Genomic DNA, 20,197 nt, shown 5'->3' with positions numbered 1-20,197 from the left:
GCCAATGATGTACGCATGGTGAAAAGCGTTCCAGCGTATCATTGTTTCGACATCAAATGTAACTTTAGAAATCCATTTCACGGTGTTGATGTTACATCGATGGCATCCTTATTGTTCATTAACACCTTGAAATGATAAGAGATTGAACAGGAAACGATGATTAGGCTGGGGCCGGAGTAGGGTGGTTATTAACACGCCCTTAAAGAAGTCACAAGTAAAATAAGAAATGAGATAAGAGTCTGCATTTCCCAAGGTTTTTTTTCTGTTCCGAAGCCGTAAACTCAAAAACAATTGTTAAGCCAATAAAACAAGCCATACACAGGTCTAGAATTACATGAAGGCCATGGTCTCTGTTGCCCCCTGATCTTGGCCTTGGTGCCCCTTTCAAAGTTTTCTATAGACTTGAGGATTCTTAATTCTGTGAAAATTTTGATTACTTCATGTGTTGTCTTTGTCCATTCCATTCTGGTCAGTGTGAAAATTTGTCAAATTTCCAGACTTTTAAGAGGGAATCTGATAAAATGATTAAACTATAGATAGTTTTTCGGATTTCTGTGAGTGAAGCATGGTTGATAATCAACGTGTCAAGAGATGTTTCATGCAGCTAATACAAATAATCCACTAAAAAGCAATATGCTGTCTTCTACAAAATGTAATGACAGAGCACACTTTTGACATCACAAAATGGCAAAAAGCACTACATGTAGATTTGTTCTTTACCGTAACAAAAAGGAACCAATTTATTTATTTTTTAATGAAAAAAAAATCAGGAATTTATTTTATGGTTGTGCACAAATTATAAACTTCATTCGTAAATGAATATTAAAAAACTTAAAAATCAAAGATGAAAGATGGCACATGTTCAAGGTTAAACAAAATGAACAAACCTTGAGTTGATAAAAGAAATATCCACCCCACTTATTGATTACTTGTAATAATTCCATCCACCTGTTTGATTGATTGATTGATAACAGGGAGCAGAAACAGCTTCTTCAGAAATGTGCGGCTACAACGCTAAGCTCTAAGCTGGTCTCTGCCCAGAAAGACTTCTTCTCTCACATGGTGGTGACTGCAGTCAGTTTACTGGATGAGAACCTTCCAATGGATATGATTGGCATTAAGAAGGTCCAAGGTGGTGCTCTTGAGGTAAGAGTCTTAAGCCCTCAGCCCATTTTCATAAAGCTGTTCAGCAGAAAATACTGCTAAGCGAAAAAAGAGTCGGGCACTAGACACAACAATGCAAACTTAATGTCTTTTGGGCTGGTAACCTGATTCTGCTATTAAGCAATATTATTCTGTGCTGAGCAAGTTTTTGTGTTCACAGGCTTTATGAAATTGACCCCATGGCCCAATTTCATAGAGCTGCTTAAAGTACAAAAAGTAGCTAAGCACAACACAATTATGCTTCTGAGAATATGGTTGGTTACCAGCCAAAATGCTGTTTCTCATATGCAATCTGTGACTGGTATCCTGCTAATTTATTGCTTAGTGGAAACATTTTAAGCAATAGGAGGTCGGGATTTGACACTTTGCATGGTGGAAATATAGCTAAGAGAGGTTTGCGATAATGCCATGTGGAAATCTCTATTTTGAGTCGTTATCAACAGTTCTTTTCAGAACCAACACTACTGAAATAGAGATTGCCATAATGGCGTTACCACAAACCTCTCTTTAGCTTGTTTCTTAAACAGTTTGTAATTTTTAAATGACCTTATAACTTGGCTCTATTCCTCGTCTTTTCTCTCTAAAATGATGCATATTCTGTTTCTCTGTAATGAACAAACCTTAATTTATTGGTGATTGATTTCTTATTTCCAGGAATCCAGACTGATCGCAGGTGTTGCCTTCAAGAAGACCTTCAGCTATGCAGGCTTTGAGATGCAGCCCAAGACATATAAGAACCCTAAGATTGCTCTACTCAACATCGAGTTGGAATTGAAGTCTGAGAAGGAGAATGCCGAGATCAGGGTTGACAATGTTGAGGTGAGTCGAAGACGGCCGCCCTGATCCAACCCCCTCCCCCCCCCAACTCTCACTCCTTTGACTAACTTAACACCAATGGCCAAGTTTGGGTAAGGACCGATGGTTAACTAGTGGTTGTTTAGTGACATATGTAACGCACATTGTGTAATCGACTCTAGTCATGTCATGTCAACATGAGCGGCAACTCAATGTTTGTTATCATTTGCTGATAATTGATCAACTCTGCACAGTGCTATGAAGACGGTAATAACCAGCAATGCGTTTATGCCCAGAAGGCTGGTTTCAAATAGTCGACTAGCGCAGTCCAACTATAGGTGACTAGAAAAGTAGGAAGAATTCTTGTTATTCAGGCCTGAAAAATCTATTAGTTGGAGCTTAACTCATGTGTGAAGGTAAGCTCTTGTACTCATTAAAGTGTTCCTACCCTTTTCAAGGACCAAATATCATGCCTGGAAACTTATGACTGACGTTCGTTTAATTTATGTCGTGGGGTAAGCCTTTTCTTCCCCCCACTTCCCGAGGTTCAAAACAAGTCTTATCATACACCAGAGCACACACTCATACAGCCTTGGCCCTGGGTTAGTCCAACCAACCGCAACAAGCACATTTGTACCCAATCCCGACAATCCTAATTTTAGAAAAACCCCTTTCCCTTTGTAGGAAATGAATCACCGGTGTTGTGGAATAGAGGGCTGGAAATAGCGTAATTGGGTACATCAAGTGGAAATCACCCCCCTATGCTGGGGCAGATACTGTCTCTCTTTCCCCCCAAATCAGTGAGAGTTTTGATGGATTTATGACCCCCCTACTCCACCCTTACCCCAACCCTCACTTGCACCTGTCTACCATTTGGAGTTAACTAATTCACAGACTGGCATAGCGAATTATATGAAACACATGAGCGTAGCTTGATGGTAAAGGTTTGAAGCCATGATACCTTTTTGGGGGCTAACCAAAAAAGGATTATTCAACATTGTTATTAATAGACAATGCGCACCAACATGTAGGACAACTTATAATATACAAATTAGTAAAGCTCAATTTTTGTTGGAAAAAAAAAAACACAAAAAAAACCAAGGTAACTTTGTTGAATGAGGAATTTTGTGCAAAAGAAGAACACTGAAATTTGCAGTTGGACTATCAACTTTTTAACTAGTATTTGTTGGTTTGCACATACAACATATTTTCCTAAAACAATTGTTTCCCGTCCTGACCTTGTTTCCAGCATTTTACAGGAAACAAAAATATGTTTTTATGAGTACTTGATGGTTTGTGTTGGAAAAAATTAATTTTAAATCCTTTGATACCTTTTTTCTAACACTTACGGATTTGAATAAGATGAAATAATTTATTTGTTAACTTGAGAAGTAATTAATTGGCATTGAGAAGTAATTAATTTGCATTTCAAGCGTTGTATTGGAAACCTCAGTAGATGGAGTACTGGCACGTTATTCCATAAAACTAAGGTTTAAATCACGCTCTGATAACTTTTTCTTTGCTCAACCGAAATTTTGTTACACAGTAATGAAATTTTTGGGGGGTTTTTTGAAGGTTTTATGTTATGGTCTTTTACTCACTAGCTGTGTTGTTGTATTGATTGATTCTAATGCATTAATTGATTGATTGTTCCCCTAGGATTATCAAAACATTGTTGATGCTGAGTGGTCCATCCTGTACGACAAACTGGATAAGATTCACCAGAGTGGTGCCAAGGTAGTCCTCTCTAAACTCCCCATCGGTGATGTAGCTACTCAGTACTTTGCTGATAGGTGAGAGTCATTTCTTGGACCAATCTTGTTTCAAGACATTTTGAAGAATTCCTTCCATCAAGAATCGTGAACATGGCCCAACTGCCGAATTCTGCGCTTACTATCACCACTCTCAGCTTAATGTGCTAGCGCCGAATTTCTTAGCTAGCTGTGTAAGCAAAGAATGCCTAATAACGTGGTTTACGCCACGCACAAGCAAATATTCCCTGCTAATCCGTTAAATACTTTTATTGTTAGCGCAGAATTCCCTACTTCCGTAAGCACCGATTCTTTGCTTACGGTAAGTAGACCTACGAAATTGAGACCAGCTGATTTGAAAAAATGGTAAGGATAGGATCTTTAGATGGCTGAAAAGTCTTGGCTGAACTCATGATCAAACTATGATGCATGTCCAAGATTCAAAGAAAGTTACTAAGTTTTGGCCAGTAAAGGCCAGTTTTGTTAAACAGTTATCGGTGCTGTTCAGGAGAGTATTGTGGTTGTTGCCTATGTGGGGCTTGATGTGGGGTAACATTGGGGACACATACTCCCCCTTTCCTAGGGTCTTACAGGGTCTCTGCAAAGTAGGTGGATCTCTTTACCAATGGGATTTGTTGATCCATGTGTTCCGATAAGGACTGGAAACCCTCACCCTTGACGCATATGATAGACATGGGATTGACATTGCTGGTTTTAATCACAATCAGACAAAAGTTGTTGACACCACCGTCCCACTTCTTTTCTTTTCTTAAGGAGAGATTTGGGGGAGGGTTCCAAGGTTGCACACTGACGATGACTAGATAGTGCACCATAACTTAGTCCGTTCCTACACAGGAGCTACTCAGTATGTGTTGTACAGGGGGAAAATACCTGCCATGTTTGGTTAAAAGTCTGATAAATCAATGACAGGCCAAGATCGTGTTTGAAATAAACCATTTCGGCTGATTCATAAAGTGATTGTGCAATGAGGCCAACTTAGATTACTGTCAAAAAAAGAGGGGGGAGGGAACAAGTGAGAGGAAGGGGAGATAGAAAATGCAAGGCATTGATTGCTCGATTGCAAATTACAGGTTGTGCGCCCTTTGAAGTTCACCTTAGTGTAAGCTCACCGCTTTATTTTCTGGGCCAAGGTCGCGGCCTTTTATCCTCTCCATGAGATGAATTGTCCGAAACTGTTAGTAAATAACGCTTGATGAGTTAGAAATGTGAATGAATAAGACAGGCACTTGTGCCACAGTTGTTATGAGCAGGTGACAGGCTGTCAGTCTGGTCGATGGTATTTTGTTTTTTTATCGGGGTTAAGGGAGGAGGGGTAAAAATCTAGGTCAAGCTTGACAGAAGCCATCCCCCCCCCCCCCCCACCGTGTCTCGTCCAGAATTTATGGAGTTGTGAATTTGTTTTTCTTGACTTGAGGGATTGATGTTGCCTTGGCGTATCGATATGAGGATGTAGTCGACAGTATTATGGCACACTTGATGGATTTCGAGCGACGTTTACAAATTAATGTTGCAATGTGCAGGAACATGGCCTAACAATCTGTAAAAGCTTCTTGTTTTTGAAAGAAGACTAATAAATCACTGTAGAAGATGAAACACGTTTAACCAAGCAACTATAACCATAAAAGCTCTTTTCATAGAATGTTTTATCAGGCATGCAGTTACTCGGAGACTGTAGCCTCTTTCCAAATGGAAGTCACCATTGCAAAATGAAAACGACCTTGTCCTCTCAAAGATGAAATTCTCAGGACTGTTTTATTTCTTCTTTCACTCAACAGTTTATTCCATTCTAAGCACTCTCATAAATTCAAACATTTTTTGTGACATATTCCTGGAGTATTGTGTTTATTAAATCCAGGAATTCTGCAGCGTGTGAATGTAGCAGGTATAATCACTAAGCCAGACACACTTAAGTCTAAAATAATTTCCTGCATTTTAAGCAAGGATACAAAAACAGCACTGGATCCTATCTCGAAAGCTAAATAAATGCTGTCTTAGGCTACAAACAAAGACTCTGTGTCCTGCGTTGCAGTTGCACATGTCGCATGAATGACTTGACAACTAAAAAAGAAATGGTGTAATTTCCCAGAGGACATGTCTAAAATCTGAAAGCATTTGTAGTTCATTCTTGATACTTTGTTTAATTTTCAATCCAAAATTCTCTGCTGAACTTCGACATTTTCTTGTGTGATTTCTGTGTAATTTCTGTCAGTGGATGCGCTGTAGCAATTTCCTCGGTTGTGTTCACTTTCGGAAGTCTGGCGTATGACTTGATTTAAAGACACTGGACACTATTGGTAATTGTCAAAGACTAGTCTTCTTACTTGGTGTGTATCTCAACAGGTACATCAAATAACAAACCTGTGAAAATTTGAGCTTAATCGCTTGTCGCAGTTGCAAGATAATAATGAAAGAAAACATCACCCTTGTCACACGAAGTTGTGTGCTTTCAGATGCTTGATTTGGAGACCTAAAATTCTAAATCCTAGGAAAATTAATTTCTGTAGATCTGCTTAAAGCAGGGCTGTAAATTTAGGTCCAAGGGTCGATTTCACAAAGATAGTCCTAACTTAGGACTAGTCCTAGGAGTTATTAAAAACAGATGTAAGGCTAGTCCTTAGTTAGGACGAGTTATAAGACTAGTCTTAAATCTTTGTGAAATCCATCCCAGGTCACACAGTGGCAGTTGAAGGGTCTGTAAAAAAAAATTTCACCGTTTCATTTATATGTTTATTTATTTCTCCCCATGCAGAGATTTGTTCTGTGCTGGACGCGTTGTAGATGAAGATCTTAAGCGTACCTTACAGGCCTGCGGGGGCGCTATACAGACGTCCGTCCAGAGTCTCACTGAGGATGTGCTAGGCACTTGTGAAGCCTTTAACGAAGAGCAGATAGGCGGAGAGAGGTCAGTAAAGTTCATAGTTCAGTAGGTCGCTGGTGTCAATCAATCAGGAAGTTGTGGGTTCTTTTTTTGTGTGTATGTATTTACGCTTGGGTTGAACAAAGAAAGGTTTACTAGAGCAGGATCTGAACCTGTGACCTCTGAATTAACATGGAGGCCTAAATACTAACCTATACTGCCCTTATGTTGGTGGTATCCCTATTTTGCCCCTTGTGTTTTGTTACTTGACAGATATTAGCTGTGATATAATGAATCCATTATAAAAATCAAGCGTTTTTCTGTTGGAAAAGAGGGCGTGAGGTAGAGAGAACATGTAAATGCTGTGACTGGTTTTTGTTTTGTTGTTTTTTTAAACTAGTTTTGTCACTTGTATTTTTGCTGCAGGTATAACTTCTTCACAGGCTGCCCACATGCTAAGACATGCACCCTGATCTTGAGGGGTGGGGCCGAGCAGTTCATTGAAGAGACAGAGAGGTCTCTCCATGACGCTATCATGATCGTTAGACGAGCCATCAAGAATGATGCAGTCGTTGCAGGTATGCACCATGTCTCAAAACAAAAATATTTAAAGAGTTATCCACCCTCCTGGGTGTTCAAGGCGTAGTAAACCAAAAACAAATGAATGGAAACAGACGCAACTAAGTTAGTCCTTGAAAACATGTGACATAAGATAAGTTTTAATAAGAAATTTGAATTTTGTGGTACAAAAACAAGATCTACCTACCTATCGTCAACAATCCCTGTAGCCTATGTAGTTGCCAACGCCCAGATGATTTCACTCTGAAATATTTGGTTCATGTAGGCTGTGATAGCTGTACAATACTGCATCCATCAGATTCAAACCCTATCGTGGGATGATCAAAAGTTCTAGGTTTTTTTCTTGATTTCTCAGGATTTTTTCTGATCACTGGATTTCACCTCAAAATCTACTTGAGCCTTGAGTAATTTACTCGGATCATTATCTTAGATCATTATCTCTGGACCGTGTTTGATTCTGTATTTATGGTGGTTTGCCTGTGACAATCAAAGCCCTCATCGGTTAACCAGGGCAGTCCCTAAGTTCATTCAATAGAATCAAACAAAAACATTCTTTTGGATTTTGATGGTTTGACGATGATTCAAGTTTACAGGAAGTACATTAAGCATACTGAAGAACATTATGCAAGCAAATTTCTTTTAGATTATTGGCAGGTTTTCTTCAAGAAGATTGAAGTGATTTCTTAAAGCTGATTTTGCAAAATGAAGTTACGTTGCTTTTATTCACCAGTTGTTTATTGAGTCGAACTGACTCAGGAATATAACTAAAATCCATTTTGCGTTCAACAGGTGGGGGCGCTATTGAGATGGAATTGAGCAAGTACCTACGGGATTACTCTCGTACCATTGCCGGCAAACAGCAGATTCTGATTGGTGCTTTTGCTAAGGCCTTGGAGGTCATCCCTAGGCAGTTATGTGACAACGCTGGGTTCGATGCCACCAATATACTCAACAAGCTCAGGCAGAAACATGCACAAGGTAAGATAAGTTTGTCTCATTGTTATGAGGCCGATTTCATAGAGTTGCTTAAGAAGAAAATGTTGCTTAACAATTGTCTGCTAAGCAGAAATGAGTAGGATACCAGTCACAAATTATACATAATGACATGGCAGTTTGGCTGGTTACCTTAATCTGGTAAGCATTATTTTGTAATGCTTAGCTACTTTGTATGCTTAAGCAGCTCTATGAAACTTAAAAAATTTACCTTTTTTTTTGTTGGCTGTATTTTATCAAGGAACCTTTCTGTTTACACTTTGGTGTATGTTGAATTAAAATTGTAGATCTATGTATCTTTCTTGACTATTTGAAAGCTTGTCTTGAAAACAGATCAGTTGCCATTATCTAGCTATCACTTGATTGGGTGGGTAGCCCTAAAAAGTTACCAATACAAAGTTGTTTTTAGTTTGTTAAATACAAAGTCTTCAGAAAGTTATTTAGTTGTTTTGTTGGTCCTACGGATGCCCTTGGACCCATGTACAGGGTAACTGAAAAGTAGTTCTGTACAAGAAAGTTTTTGTATGACCACTGCCTTAATCATCCATGCCTCTGAAAGAAAACCGAAAGTTGTAGCAGAGTTTTACGACGAGATCAGACAGTGACTATAAGATTCACCTCATGTGGCCTTCTCATTCCGTTCTACCAGTACCAGCTGCCCTTCCCCCCTTCCCCCCTTCCCCCTTCCTAAATACATCGTTATTAAGCTAGTGCCAACAGCTGTATCCTGTGTAGCTTAAACCCCCTGTAGCTACAAAAGCTGCTACCCAATCTTGACACAGAGCTCTCATCACTACACTAAGGCATTAAAGCCCTAAATCATTGATAGCCTACTTGACTCGACTCCGAAGACTCGTCTATCTACGTACATCGCGCCTTGCATGGCTGCACGTACCCTGGAAATTGAGGCATTTCCGGCCAATTGGATGTTTTTGGTGGCCGGGTCAAGTCCACCTTTGCAAATCAAATTTCCTGTCTGACACATTCGATGAGTTGCTAGTGTATGTACATAATTCACCCGTCTCTCCCTACCACCCCCCCCCCCTTCTCCCTGTAGTACATGTAGACATTACCAGCCCTGTGTCACCTGATAACCTTTGGGTGGCCGACGCTAATAGAAGGGGGGTAACAAAGTTGATCCTCTTAACTCCCCCCTCCCCCCTAGCTATGTATGAAGGACGTTGTGAAATAGCCCAGGTTAGGTTGGCACATTTCTGTGACATGTTCCGGCAATATTCAGAGCGGATGGCTGTGTTTGGAGTGTAATCATTAGATTTAGGAACTTCCATACAGTGTGATTATGTTTGTTGTGTGGTGGAAGTATGCGGTTTGCATATCCGTGCCCATGTCTACTACAAATTACAGAATTCTCCTGACTAAGGCCTTGGTACTTCAAAACACCCCACTCCTTCCTTTGTGGGAAGTAGATGAAGAATTTGAAATCCAATGTACTTAGTACGCTTATACAGAATGCCTACTGCAAATCACCGAGTGCTCATGACTCTTTTTTTATACAAAATACCTCCCTCGTTTTGGGGGAAGAAGCTGAGGAATTTAAAATCCGATGTATTTGTACAATTACATAAAAGCTTTCAAATTCAATAAGCTTAGGGAATACGAGGATGTAAAATGTATGTTGGCTGCTGCGTATATGCTGTGTTAACTTCTGAAATAGAAGGTAACTTTTTATTTCCAATGCTCTTGGTAAAACATTAGCTGTTCAAAGTACTGCATTGTATTGGGAACTTTAAAGGTATAATGCAGGATTGGTTAGGATGAAAAACATTGGTTAATTTTGTGTGTGAAACATTCCCCTCTAAAATGAAGTCATATTCGTGAAAACTAGGTCTAAAAAATGGAACAACGAACAGAAATAGCTGGTCTGCAACCCATATCCTTTGGACTTGTTGAATATGGAACACCTTTTAGCACTATAATAGTCTGTATTCCGCTTGCGCTTCTGTGATAACTTATACTGTTCAGAAGGCAAAACCAATGTCCATCCTTTTGACATCTCTCTGAGATTTATAGGGTATGAATAACCATTGGCAGCGACTTTACAAGCTTTCTCTTCAATTTCAAAATGCAAAACAGGATGAATTTTGTTTCCATACAAAATACGAGACAATAATGTGTAGGTCTAAGCGACGCGCAGTTGACAGTCACAGTGAAAAAAAGGTTGTTTTTTGTCTTTGATTGTGAGACAAACACAGTTGTTTAACTCCATGTTACAATAAGCAAGCGGTATGTTCTAAGTCATCTGGAGAACATAATCAGCATATTCAGTTTAAAGAAATATGAGAGAGAGAGAAAACGGTATGTTTTTTACATAAATGTATTTTTATTTTGTGTTCAGCGCTTTGAGGCCGAGCATAAGGCGCTACATACAGCTGTAAATACCTTTTTACTATTACTATTATGTCGTTTTGTTTTTGTTTTTGCTTTGTATTATGTTCTTTTTACAGATGTTAATTTCTGTCAGTGATATGTAGTAAAAATGTTTTTACTTTAAATTCTACTTCCTTTTCTTGCTCTTCCTTCAGGAGAGATGTGGTATGGAGTAGATATACTAAACGAGGATGTAGCAGACAACTTTGTCGCTTGCGTCTGGGAGCCCGCAATCGTCAAAATCAACGCAATCACGGCAGCGTCAGAGGCAGCCTGTCTGATCCTGTCTGTTGATGAGACAGTCAAGAACCCAAAATCAACCAACGCTGATGATCGGCCGGTAAAACCACCCATGGGTAGAGGCAGGGGAAGAGGTAGACCACGCTGAGTACAACCAAAGATTTAGAATTGTGCTCGTCGGTTTAATGTTGATGTTAAATTCATGTGTTTTAGGCAATTCAAGGATTTCGTACACAAGGCCAGTGTTAATAGGATTTGCTTTCAAACCTAAAACTGAGTTTTACCGGTTCTGACTTATGTTCCATATCTCTAATAGCACATCAATCTAGTCCCTAGGACTAGATTGATAACATAAGAACTTGTTATTACTGTTGAAACCCTGCATTATATGACTCACTGTTTCCTTTTCATTCGGTGGTTATACTGAAATTTCTCTGGCTTGTCTAATGCCGCTAGTCAAAGTCATTAAATACCAGTGCTTAATTCTCAGAGTGATGAACTTTTGCGTCTGCTTAGCAAAAGTGAGCAGAACACCAGTCACAAATGGTACGGGGACATGTTTAATTAACCGGTAACCTTATTCTGGTAAGCATAACTTTGTTGTGCTTAGCTACTTTTTTTGTGCTTAGTCAGCTCTGTGAATTTGCACCCAGGTATATGGGCTAGTAAATGATGACATGAGTTTGTACCAATGTGTTGGTTTATTTTGTTAAGAGTGGTTTAGAAATTATTGAATTGCCTTAAAGATTGAATTTTCTGACTGTCTATAAAGCTTGCAAGTCACTTGTAGTTCTCATTGTTGAGCAAGAAGTTTCACTTTAAATATTTCAAACTTGATGCAATGTTTACTGTGTATGTGTCTCTCAATTTCCGCAGATTGTCATTCACATATGAAAACAGTATTGCTTTGCAACTTTGCTGTAATAAATATTACTCTGTCTTATGATCCTTTTGGTAATTTACCAGATATTACCGCTGTTTATCTTTTCAATGTATCAGCAATGGTTCGTGAGCTAAGAGCCATTGCAAAAGAAATGGAACTGTGTAGACCCCCCGTAGAGTTCAGTACTTTAGTAACTCCCATCTCCTGCAACTGAACATGAATGTAGTCTATATTGGGTTTTGTCTTGCACAATCATGTGATGATACAGCAAGAAAACATTGCAACCCGATCAGCAAACTTAGTCTGGATGTTGTAAAATGATCATCAGGTACTGTCTACACAATGGAACATGATAAGATCCTGTCTGAACATTGTAACCTGATCGCCCCACTCCCCCCTTAACCCATATAAAGGGGGAAGTTCCTCCTTGTCACTACACTCACCCTAGACCTCCTTGTAGGTAAGAACCTCTGGCTCTATCTACAAAGCTCTTTAAGACTATTGTCAACACATGACATTTGAGTCCGTAGCGAGAGAGAAATAAGAAATTTACGAGTGGGTCGGGGGAGGGTTGGTTAAAAAAGATTCTCAGTAGACTTCAATTATTCAGATGGTGTCTAAAAGAATACGCCAAAAGTTATTGTGCGTGGTGAGATAAACGCTTTGACGTGACGGTACATTGAACATGAGGTTCCTGTTCTGAATTCGTCACTGGTGGTTGACAGCACCTAAGGTGTGTACATGGCGACCGATGCATGGTTTAGATTACTAGCTATCAATCAGACAGTAGGCATGACCTATATAATCACGTCAAGGTGTGTTGGGCTTTGTGTAAATGGGGGCTGCCCTGTGTATCATCACAGTGAAGAGTGGTTCTCTTACTGTAACAGGTGATGAGGCCCCCCCCCCCCACCCCCCCCTCCCCCCCGGATACTCAAGTCTCTCTTAATTCAGGGAAAAGTAACCAATGAAAACACCAGTAGTGCTTGTAATCTGATGATATTAGGCCAAACGCCATTGTATTACACTGACCACTGAGATGCGCCTTCTGTTTCACCAATGTGGGAGTCGCCCCAGTACAACCGCAGTGTCTTAAAAGCGCACTTTATTGTATAACACACGGCGGTGTTGACTTTGATTGACACTATATCGTGATGATGACATCGGGTGACTTGAGTCACTGGCATCGATCAATCTGTCACCTTGACTTTTCACTCAATCAAAACACCTTTGTTGTTTAAATCTAGTGGAAATCTAGAACAATAAATTACAATGCAGTTTGTCAACGTGGTCGTGGGGAAAAATGTGTTGCTGATTGTCCGTACTTTATTTGCATCTGAGTTCTTTGGCATTTTGGATTGTGACATTTTGTTTATGACTATGCTATCAAGTGAAAGCTCAGCAAAATGTGCAAAATTGTATGCTCATAAATTATGTCTGAATGTTCTATGACTGACACCCTTGTACTTGAATCCTGTCCCCCATCCCATCTTCCCCCCCCCCCCAACCGCAAGTGTTCAGATTTTGTAGTGTTGTGTAGAATATTGTTTTGTAGAACTATAAAACCCTGTTGCTATTGTTTTGATAAACCAATTGAGAATTGCATTTATACCCTGATTGATGCCCAGGAATAAGTCTCTTTGGCCGTCAGCCCCAAGGCTCTTTGGCCGTCAGCCGAGCATAGAGATAGGTCACAGCAGCTGGTCATATGTAATAAAATGGTGCATTTGTAAGGTGGATGTTATTTGCGAGATGTTTGTGGCTAGAATTACTCCAAAGACATGTTTTTCCATTCCCATTTTGGATTGAACTTGTTTACAATGACCAATGAATGGCTGAAAAGCAATCCAACCTTTACACTCGTTTTTTTTCTTTTTTTCTCAAAACACAATTTGTACATGAATTGCTTTTGCTGGGGTGCACTTTCATTACGTCCTGCTACGGGGCACAAGCTGATCTCATAATTTCGTACTGGGCCGCCAGTCTATCATATGAGTTTGCCATATTTATGGTTCTCAGATGACTGTTTTTCAAGAAGTACCAGTGTAGTTGTTGTATAATGACGAAGTGCAGACTTGGGAGTTGTCATGAGTTCTCCTGATTTCAGGATGCCAAAATTCACCTCCCTTCATAGCTTTCAGAGTTTCTTGAAAGAGTCTAACTCACCACCACAGAGACAAAAGACTCTGCCTTTGGTATGATCTAGCATGTAGATTTCTATTCATGGTGATGTAAAGAGCCTATGTGTTATCAAATTTTCAGATTAGTGTTTTCTTTTTTGTACAATCTCACTCATGAAGGTGTTTTTATATTGTCCTTATTGAAAGGGTTGAACAGTGCTGTTTGTCAAGCTCATTGTTATAATTTGTTTGTTACCCCTATACACTGCTGTTTATTAATCATCGTATACTCCATACTTTTCCCAGTTTTGTTACAGAGAAAAAAATGCATGATTGCCTTCATATTTTTTTTTTTACAGAACTCTGGAAAGTACTGAGTAAACAGTGATCGAAGAAAGGGTTGAAAAACGAATTATTTTCTAGATCCCGATGCAAAAAGTCTACACTCTTTGCTCTTACAAAACTTAACCCAAATCTTACACCGTGTATAGTTGTGTGACTAAATGTGCATCGTCAATTTTGCTGTGTGGCCAATAAATAAATATACACCATAAAAAATGGTTTGTAACCTGGTTGTGATGTTATTAGTCTAGATTTGATTTTAGGAAAAGCCCTGAAGATTCCCTTAGGCAGCCGAGCGGACCTGTTTCCATTTCACTCTTTTTTTTAAATTGTGAAATGGCTGTAATTAGCATACCGTTGAAATCCAAAGAAGAATGCAATCCCAATGTTGCTCTTGGGTTTTTGTGTTATTTGAAACCAAAGTACACAAAGTGAAAGGTTTCTTTCCTGCCCATCGTTATTGATGCATTAGGGTCTTGTCCCTCCTCGTTGAATTCTCTCTACACACAAGATTAACAAGTACCAACTAATTTACCTAGCTATAATCCCCACCCTCTTCCCATTCACTACAAATTTAACCCCCTAACCCTCCCTGAAATTAGCCCATTTCAACCCCCTAGCTGCGACTTTCAATCTATCAATCTCAGCTTTCAGGAATTGAAGAGAGGAAAAAACTAGCATCTGGTTGGGATTCTAATTGGATTTAAGTGACCAGATGAAAAAGAGCAAGACTCTGACACATTTCTTGGGGAGGAATCGTCGTGACATCCCACTAGGACCTGCTGTCATATAGGGAGTGCTTATAGTGCCTTTACTGCTCCTAGCAATCCTAATGATTGCGTCACCCGTGGCCATTTTCTTTAAGTCCGGACCCAAGCTACATCAGAACGTCAGTGTACCGTCTCAAGGGGCTTGGTCTTGGATGAATTTTGTTACAGCCACAGGTTGCGAGGTGAAGTTCGTTGGTGGTGAGGGGTTAAAGGCTTGCGAGCCAAACTAAGGTAGACACGCCTTTGGGAATGACACTGGCCTATTTTTAAGGTGGACGGGATATTTGTTTGGGGGCAGGTTCCTCATATTGATATTGTGGTTTGTTTTTAAATCCGTGCGCACATGGGAGTGTTAACCTCTGCTCTTCCAAAATTTGTGTCGATTTAAAGTGCTCCCCAATCCCTTTGATAATTGCAAATCCTGTAGCAATTTAACTCTAAATTAGTAATATTTCATCTCCTGTGCAAGAAGGTATCAAATAGCATCTTAAAAAAAGGAGAAGTGAAACTTGTTTTAAGGGCCACAAGCAGTATTTGTTCCGTCATCAGGGGGACCACAGGTGCAGTTTCCCTGCGAGACAATGTTACTTACAAATCGAATAAATGTTCCTCGAAAGGTGACAGTATGTCCTGTACTTTCTTGTTTTGTTTTAACAGCTCTTACTTGGGGTGAACAAAGACAAACTTTAGAGCAAACTGTAGGTTTTCTGTGCTCTGGCATCTGAGACTTCTAGCCATTATAATGGCGGTCTTTCTAGATTATCGATTATTAGAATATGTTTCTTTATTATGTCTGCATTAAAAATACAGATAATTGTAATTTCTTTGGCAACTGGAAGGACAAACCACAAATCACTCTTGTCGGATTTGAACTCACAACCTTTGCATTGCTAGAGCAGATGTCTTTCTACTAGACCACCAGTGGCTAGTAATTAGACAGCTGCTCTAGCTATGCAAGGTCCAGGTTCGAATCCCACCTAAGTGATTTGCCTGTTGTGTTGAATGTTTTTCTTCACAGAACTCAAGAAAAGTGCTAAATATACAGTGCTTAATACACATCGGTCTATGGGTAAAAAGAAGTTGTGTTTTGTTAAATTGACTAAAAAGAAGAGTTATACCCCTTTATTATAGTGATCTCTTTACTGCTTCTTAAAAAAAGACTTTACTTTTGGTATAAAAACCATCAAGATTGATGAAGGCATCGTTGCGTTGAGGTTTTTTTTAAACTAGAATCTAAAAAATAATAGGAAAAAATGACGTACTTTCACAGTACACCTAACCTTTTGAATACATTACAACATGTTGTTGCAATAGGTTTTTACACTTTTCTTTCCAGAATCATTCCTTTGATTAGTTGTATTTTTTCTCTCCCTTCAACAAATCTAGGTCATCCTGAGGTATTATAGGAGAGATTAATGGTGGTTTTCACTCAAATTGTTCATTCGGCCCCCAGCAAACTGTATAGAAAAACCGAAAGCTTTCGCTACTCAAAGTAGTTTTTTGTTCACGACAAGGAGTTGGATGATTGTGCTTTGGGCGTCTCGGATGGTGTTTTCAGGGATAAACCCTACAAGTGACTTAAGACGCTGTTGCTGACGGGAGATGGTACATAAAAACCCAATGCAGAGTCTCTGAATCAATCTGTCCAACGGGACAGTAGAAGTGGCCAGACCGTTATTTGGAATCTCTTTGCCGTTCATAAATCTTTACTGTCCAAACCCCAGGTTGACGTTGCTAGACTTTGAAAGCCTAGCTCCTGGGAGTAGATTTCACGCTAGTGCAGGCCTAGTCTGAATTGCCACAAGAATTAGGATATCTCTAATTGGGTGGCCACAGGAGATTCTGTACAACAAACTTGGTGCTTTATGTTATAAGAAGATTTCCATCCAGTGGCCAAAGGAACCGTCTCCCAATATAAACATATTGTCAATATAAACATCTTGTCAACAGGTTTTGGGGTGTTTTTTGAGTCAACATGTAATGAAAGGGGATTCCCCTTTTCTCCATTTTGTTCCCACATTGCCTCATGCTGTCAATTATCAATGGCAAACCTTTTGAACAGTTGGAAATATTTTAACAATTAAACTGGTAATTGATTTTTGTATTGGTGTGTTTTTTCTTCTACAAGCAATTAGTTGCCAATTTGAAATCTCACTTGGAGTGAAGTCAGTACTGATTCAATTGTCCTTGCTGTCACTGAGAAATTGCATTTTAATCAACAAAAGGCTTATCAGTGATTTTTCTTGGAAAATGTGTATGCAGGTTACTACACGTTTCTAGTGCCCCTGTCAGATGCAAGTCTGTCCGCCATGCAATACTGTTCGCTCTAGACACATTTGCATATATGCAATTGTGTCCACTTTTGCATATGCAATTGTGTCCAGTTTGCATAAGCAATTGTGTCCCCTTTTGCATATGCAATTGTGTCCAGTTTGCATAAGCAATTGTGTCCCCTTTTGCATATGCAATTGTGTCCGGGGCTATGCAAAAACCGTCCGGCGGACATATACATGACTGTACACATATGTGCGCGCATAAGCGAGCGTGCATGCACTGAACCTACTAATATGCAGCATGAATACTCAAAAATTGTATGGTTGCTGCGAATACCCGACGGCCTAACATTTCCCATGTCATTTATGCCATGCACTTGCTTGTAAAAAATGGCGAGCGTGTTCCGTCGACCTAGGGCATTTAATTTACTGCAAGGGCGGTTTTGCACGGGGGCGGACACAACTGCCTATGCAAATGTGTCTGGGCGGACACAATTGCATCATGCAGCAGCGTCCGGGCGGACACGATTGCATATGCAAAACCGTCCGGCGGTCATTATTGCATATGCAATAATGTCCTCTGGATAGTATTGCATAGAGGACATAATTGCATGCAACACCTCAGCATTTTACTACTACTAGCCCACCTTGTGCTGTTATGGCTCTCTTTTAACATCGGTCTTGTTTCATGTTGCCTTTGATAAGACCGATGTTAAAGGAACACGTTGCCTTGGATCGGTCGAGTTGGTCTTTGAAAATCGTTCTGTGACCCTTTGTTGTAAAATGTATATGGTTAGAAAGATATTGTAAAAGTAGAATACAATGATCTACACAAATATGCCTCGAAATTGCGTGGTTTTCTTTTTACCCTGTCGACTAACACGGTCGGCCATTTATGGGAGTCAAAATTTTGACTCCCATAAATGGCCGACCGTGATAGTTCGCGACGTAAAAGGAAAACCGTGCAGTTTGAAGTGAGACTTGTGTGGATCATTATATTCTACTTTTAAAACATCTTTCTAACCATATGCATTTCATAAGAAACGGTTTCAAACGCTTTTAATAGACCAACTCGTCCGATCCAAGGCAACGTGTTCCTTTAAAGAGCTACACAAGGTGGGCTAGTGCACCATTTATTTAAAGTGGAGTACATGAACAGGGGTGGATCCAGGTTTTTCAGATTATCGGGGTGCAAACGATGAACATTTCAATCATCCCAAACTATTTGTTGATAATGCAGTTGACCTAAGTTGTTTTGAAGTGGTTTTTTTGTACACATAGACAACAAAAAAAGCCTGTAGGAATTGCTAAATCATTTGTCAGTCTATATGATTTGAGACACTGCATAGTGATGTACCTATATTGTAGTGCAGCTAGTATCACCATGTGTGTATCTACTTTTGGAACAATTCAAATGGTTATACTATTTGCCCTTGAAGGTTGCACCCCCTATCAACCTTCATTCTCTTGCACTACTTTTGACTTGAGATTTGCAGTCACTGACATCATGAATCTGATTGTTTGTTTCAATTGTCTTCAATCCTGCAAGGGGGGGGGGGGGGTGAGGGGAGGGTGGTACAACAGAAAGAGGGAGAGTTTATTGTTTGAGGACATTTCAACACAATGCATGACTTCATTCTATGAATCACCAGCTAGCGATACGTGTTATAGATTCTATATAGGTTTATACTACAGGTTCTCATTGAAATGACATCTTCTGATTCTAACTTCTCAGGAGGCTGACAGAACCATCCTCTCTCTCTTTGTTCAACTCCAACTTACATCATGATAATGTCACTAAATCTTCACAGCGCCCTCTTGAGTAAGAAAATATATGTTCATATTGGACTTATCCTCCCCCCCCCCCCCCCCCCCCCCCCCCCCCAAACCTAGCTTGAACAACTGACATCACACAGTACCTGAGGCTCATGATTTACACCAGAGAGTGGCTTCAAGCTTTGGTCATTTCGGTCCATAATCACTTTTCATCTACATGTACGTTCATATGCAAATGACCACAAGTGCAGTTGCCAAACGTCACCTCGGACCAATCAAAACACAGATACAGAAAGCTTACATCACTGCACGTTTATCCAATGAAATCATTGTATCCAATGAAATTAGAATTTTTGAAAAGCAAGTACATGTAGGCCTATATATGTACTTGGTTGTATCCTTGCGAATATAGGCATGGTACCAGTCTACCTGCCCTCCACCTTGCCATCAATCAAATCAAATCAAATCAAATCAAATCAAATCAATCAACATTTATTTCCAAACAAACACAATATACAAATGCAAACAATAGGATTTAACAAGACTGAAAACTGTATGGAGGCATGGCCCATTAAAGCAAAAGCTTGTAGGCTGGGATGCCTTCACAAAACAATCAGGACTGACTTGCAGAATTTAAATTAAGAAGTTATACTTTTATATTTGCTGTATATTTGTGATTTTGATGTTTACAGAAAGAGTGACCTACTAATGTAACAGGGCGTTGCTGACAGGCGGTGTCTAAGCTAGTTTCCTTCATGGTGTTTTAAGTAAATTATTTTGCGCCATAACCTTCACAAAACATGAAGTAGGTCTCATGTCAAAAGTGAAGATGAAAAAGATAGTATTTATTAGATGTTTCCTCTTCATTGGAACTTAAGTCAGCCAGTACAAGAAAAATGAGAATTATCTCTTAACAAATGCTATTAATAAGTAAGATGTTTAAGTAACAAACAGTGTTACTTACAAAGAAGAAAATAGTAAGTTTTCAGCCTTCGAGAAAGACTCTGCTAGGGTCGAAACGTCAGGCCATTAACTATTTTTTGCAAAGAAGTAAATATTAACACCCCCCCCCCCAAAAAAAAAAAAAAAAAAAAAAAAAATCAGTACTGAATTGTTTATTAATTCACTGATTCTTGCAACTTTTTTTATGGGGGGGGGGGGGGGTAAAAAACACATATTCATCAATCAGCCTGTGAATATGTTACAATAAGATGATACAATTTTAGTGAGGACAAGAAACGATAT

The 20,197-nt window shown here is 39.5% G+C and overlaps 1 protein-coding gene across 1 annotated transcript in view; it reads left to right on the top strand.

Annotated features, from left to right (window-relative positions):
• The window catches only part of LOC139940515 (T-complex protein 1 subunit eta-like), a 34,992-nt gene extending 20,629 nt beyond the window's left edge, over positions 1 to 14,363 (top strand). Inside the window, exons 5-11 of the mRNA XM_071936809.1 lie at positions 975 to 1,146; positions 1,819 to 1,983; positions 3,619 to 3,752; positions 6,481 to 6,633; positions 7,015 to 7,166; positions 7,957 to 8,145; positions 10,704 to 14,363. Coding sequence (XP_071792910.1) covers positions 975 to 1,146; positions 1,819 to 1,983; positions 3,619 to 3,752; positions 6,481 to 6,633; positions 7,015 to 7,166; positions 7,957 to 8,145; positions 10,704 to 10,936 — 1,198 coding nt within the window. The 3' untranslated portion in view covers positions 10,937 to 14,363. The remainder of the gene's footprint in view (positions 1 to 974; positions 1,147 to 1,818; positions 1,984 to 3,618; positions 3,753 to 6,480; positions 6,634 to 7,014; positions 7,167 to 7,956; positions 8,146 to 10,703) is intronic.
• The last annotated feature ends 5,834 nt before the right edge of the window (positions 14,364 to 20,197 follow it).

This window comes from Asterias amurensis, chromosome 8 (genome assembly GCF_032118995.1).
Source record: "Asterias amurensis chromosome 8, ASM3211899v1".
NCBI lineage: Eukaryota > Metazoa > Echinodermata > Asteroidea > Forcipulatida > Asteriidae > Asterias > Asterias amurensis.
The sequence above is the reverse complement of the archived record's forward strand: the minus strand, read 5'-3'. Positions and strand labels throughout refer to the sequence as shown.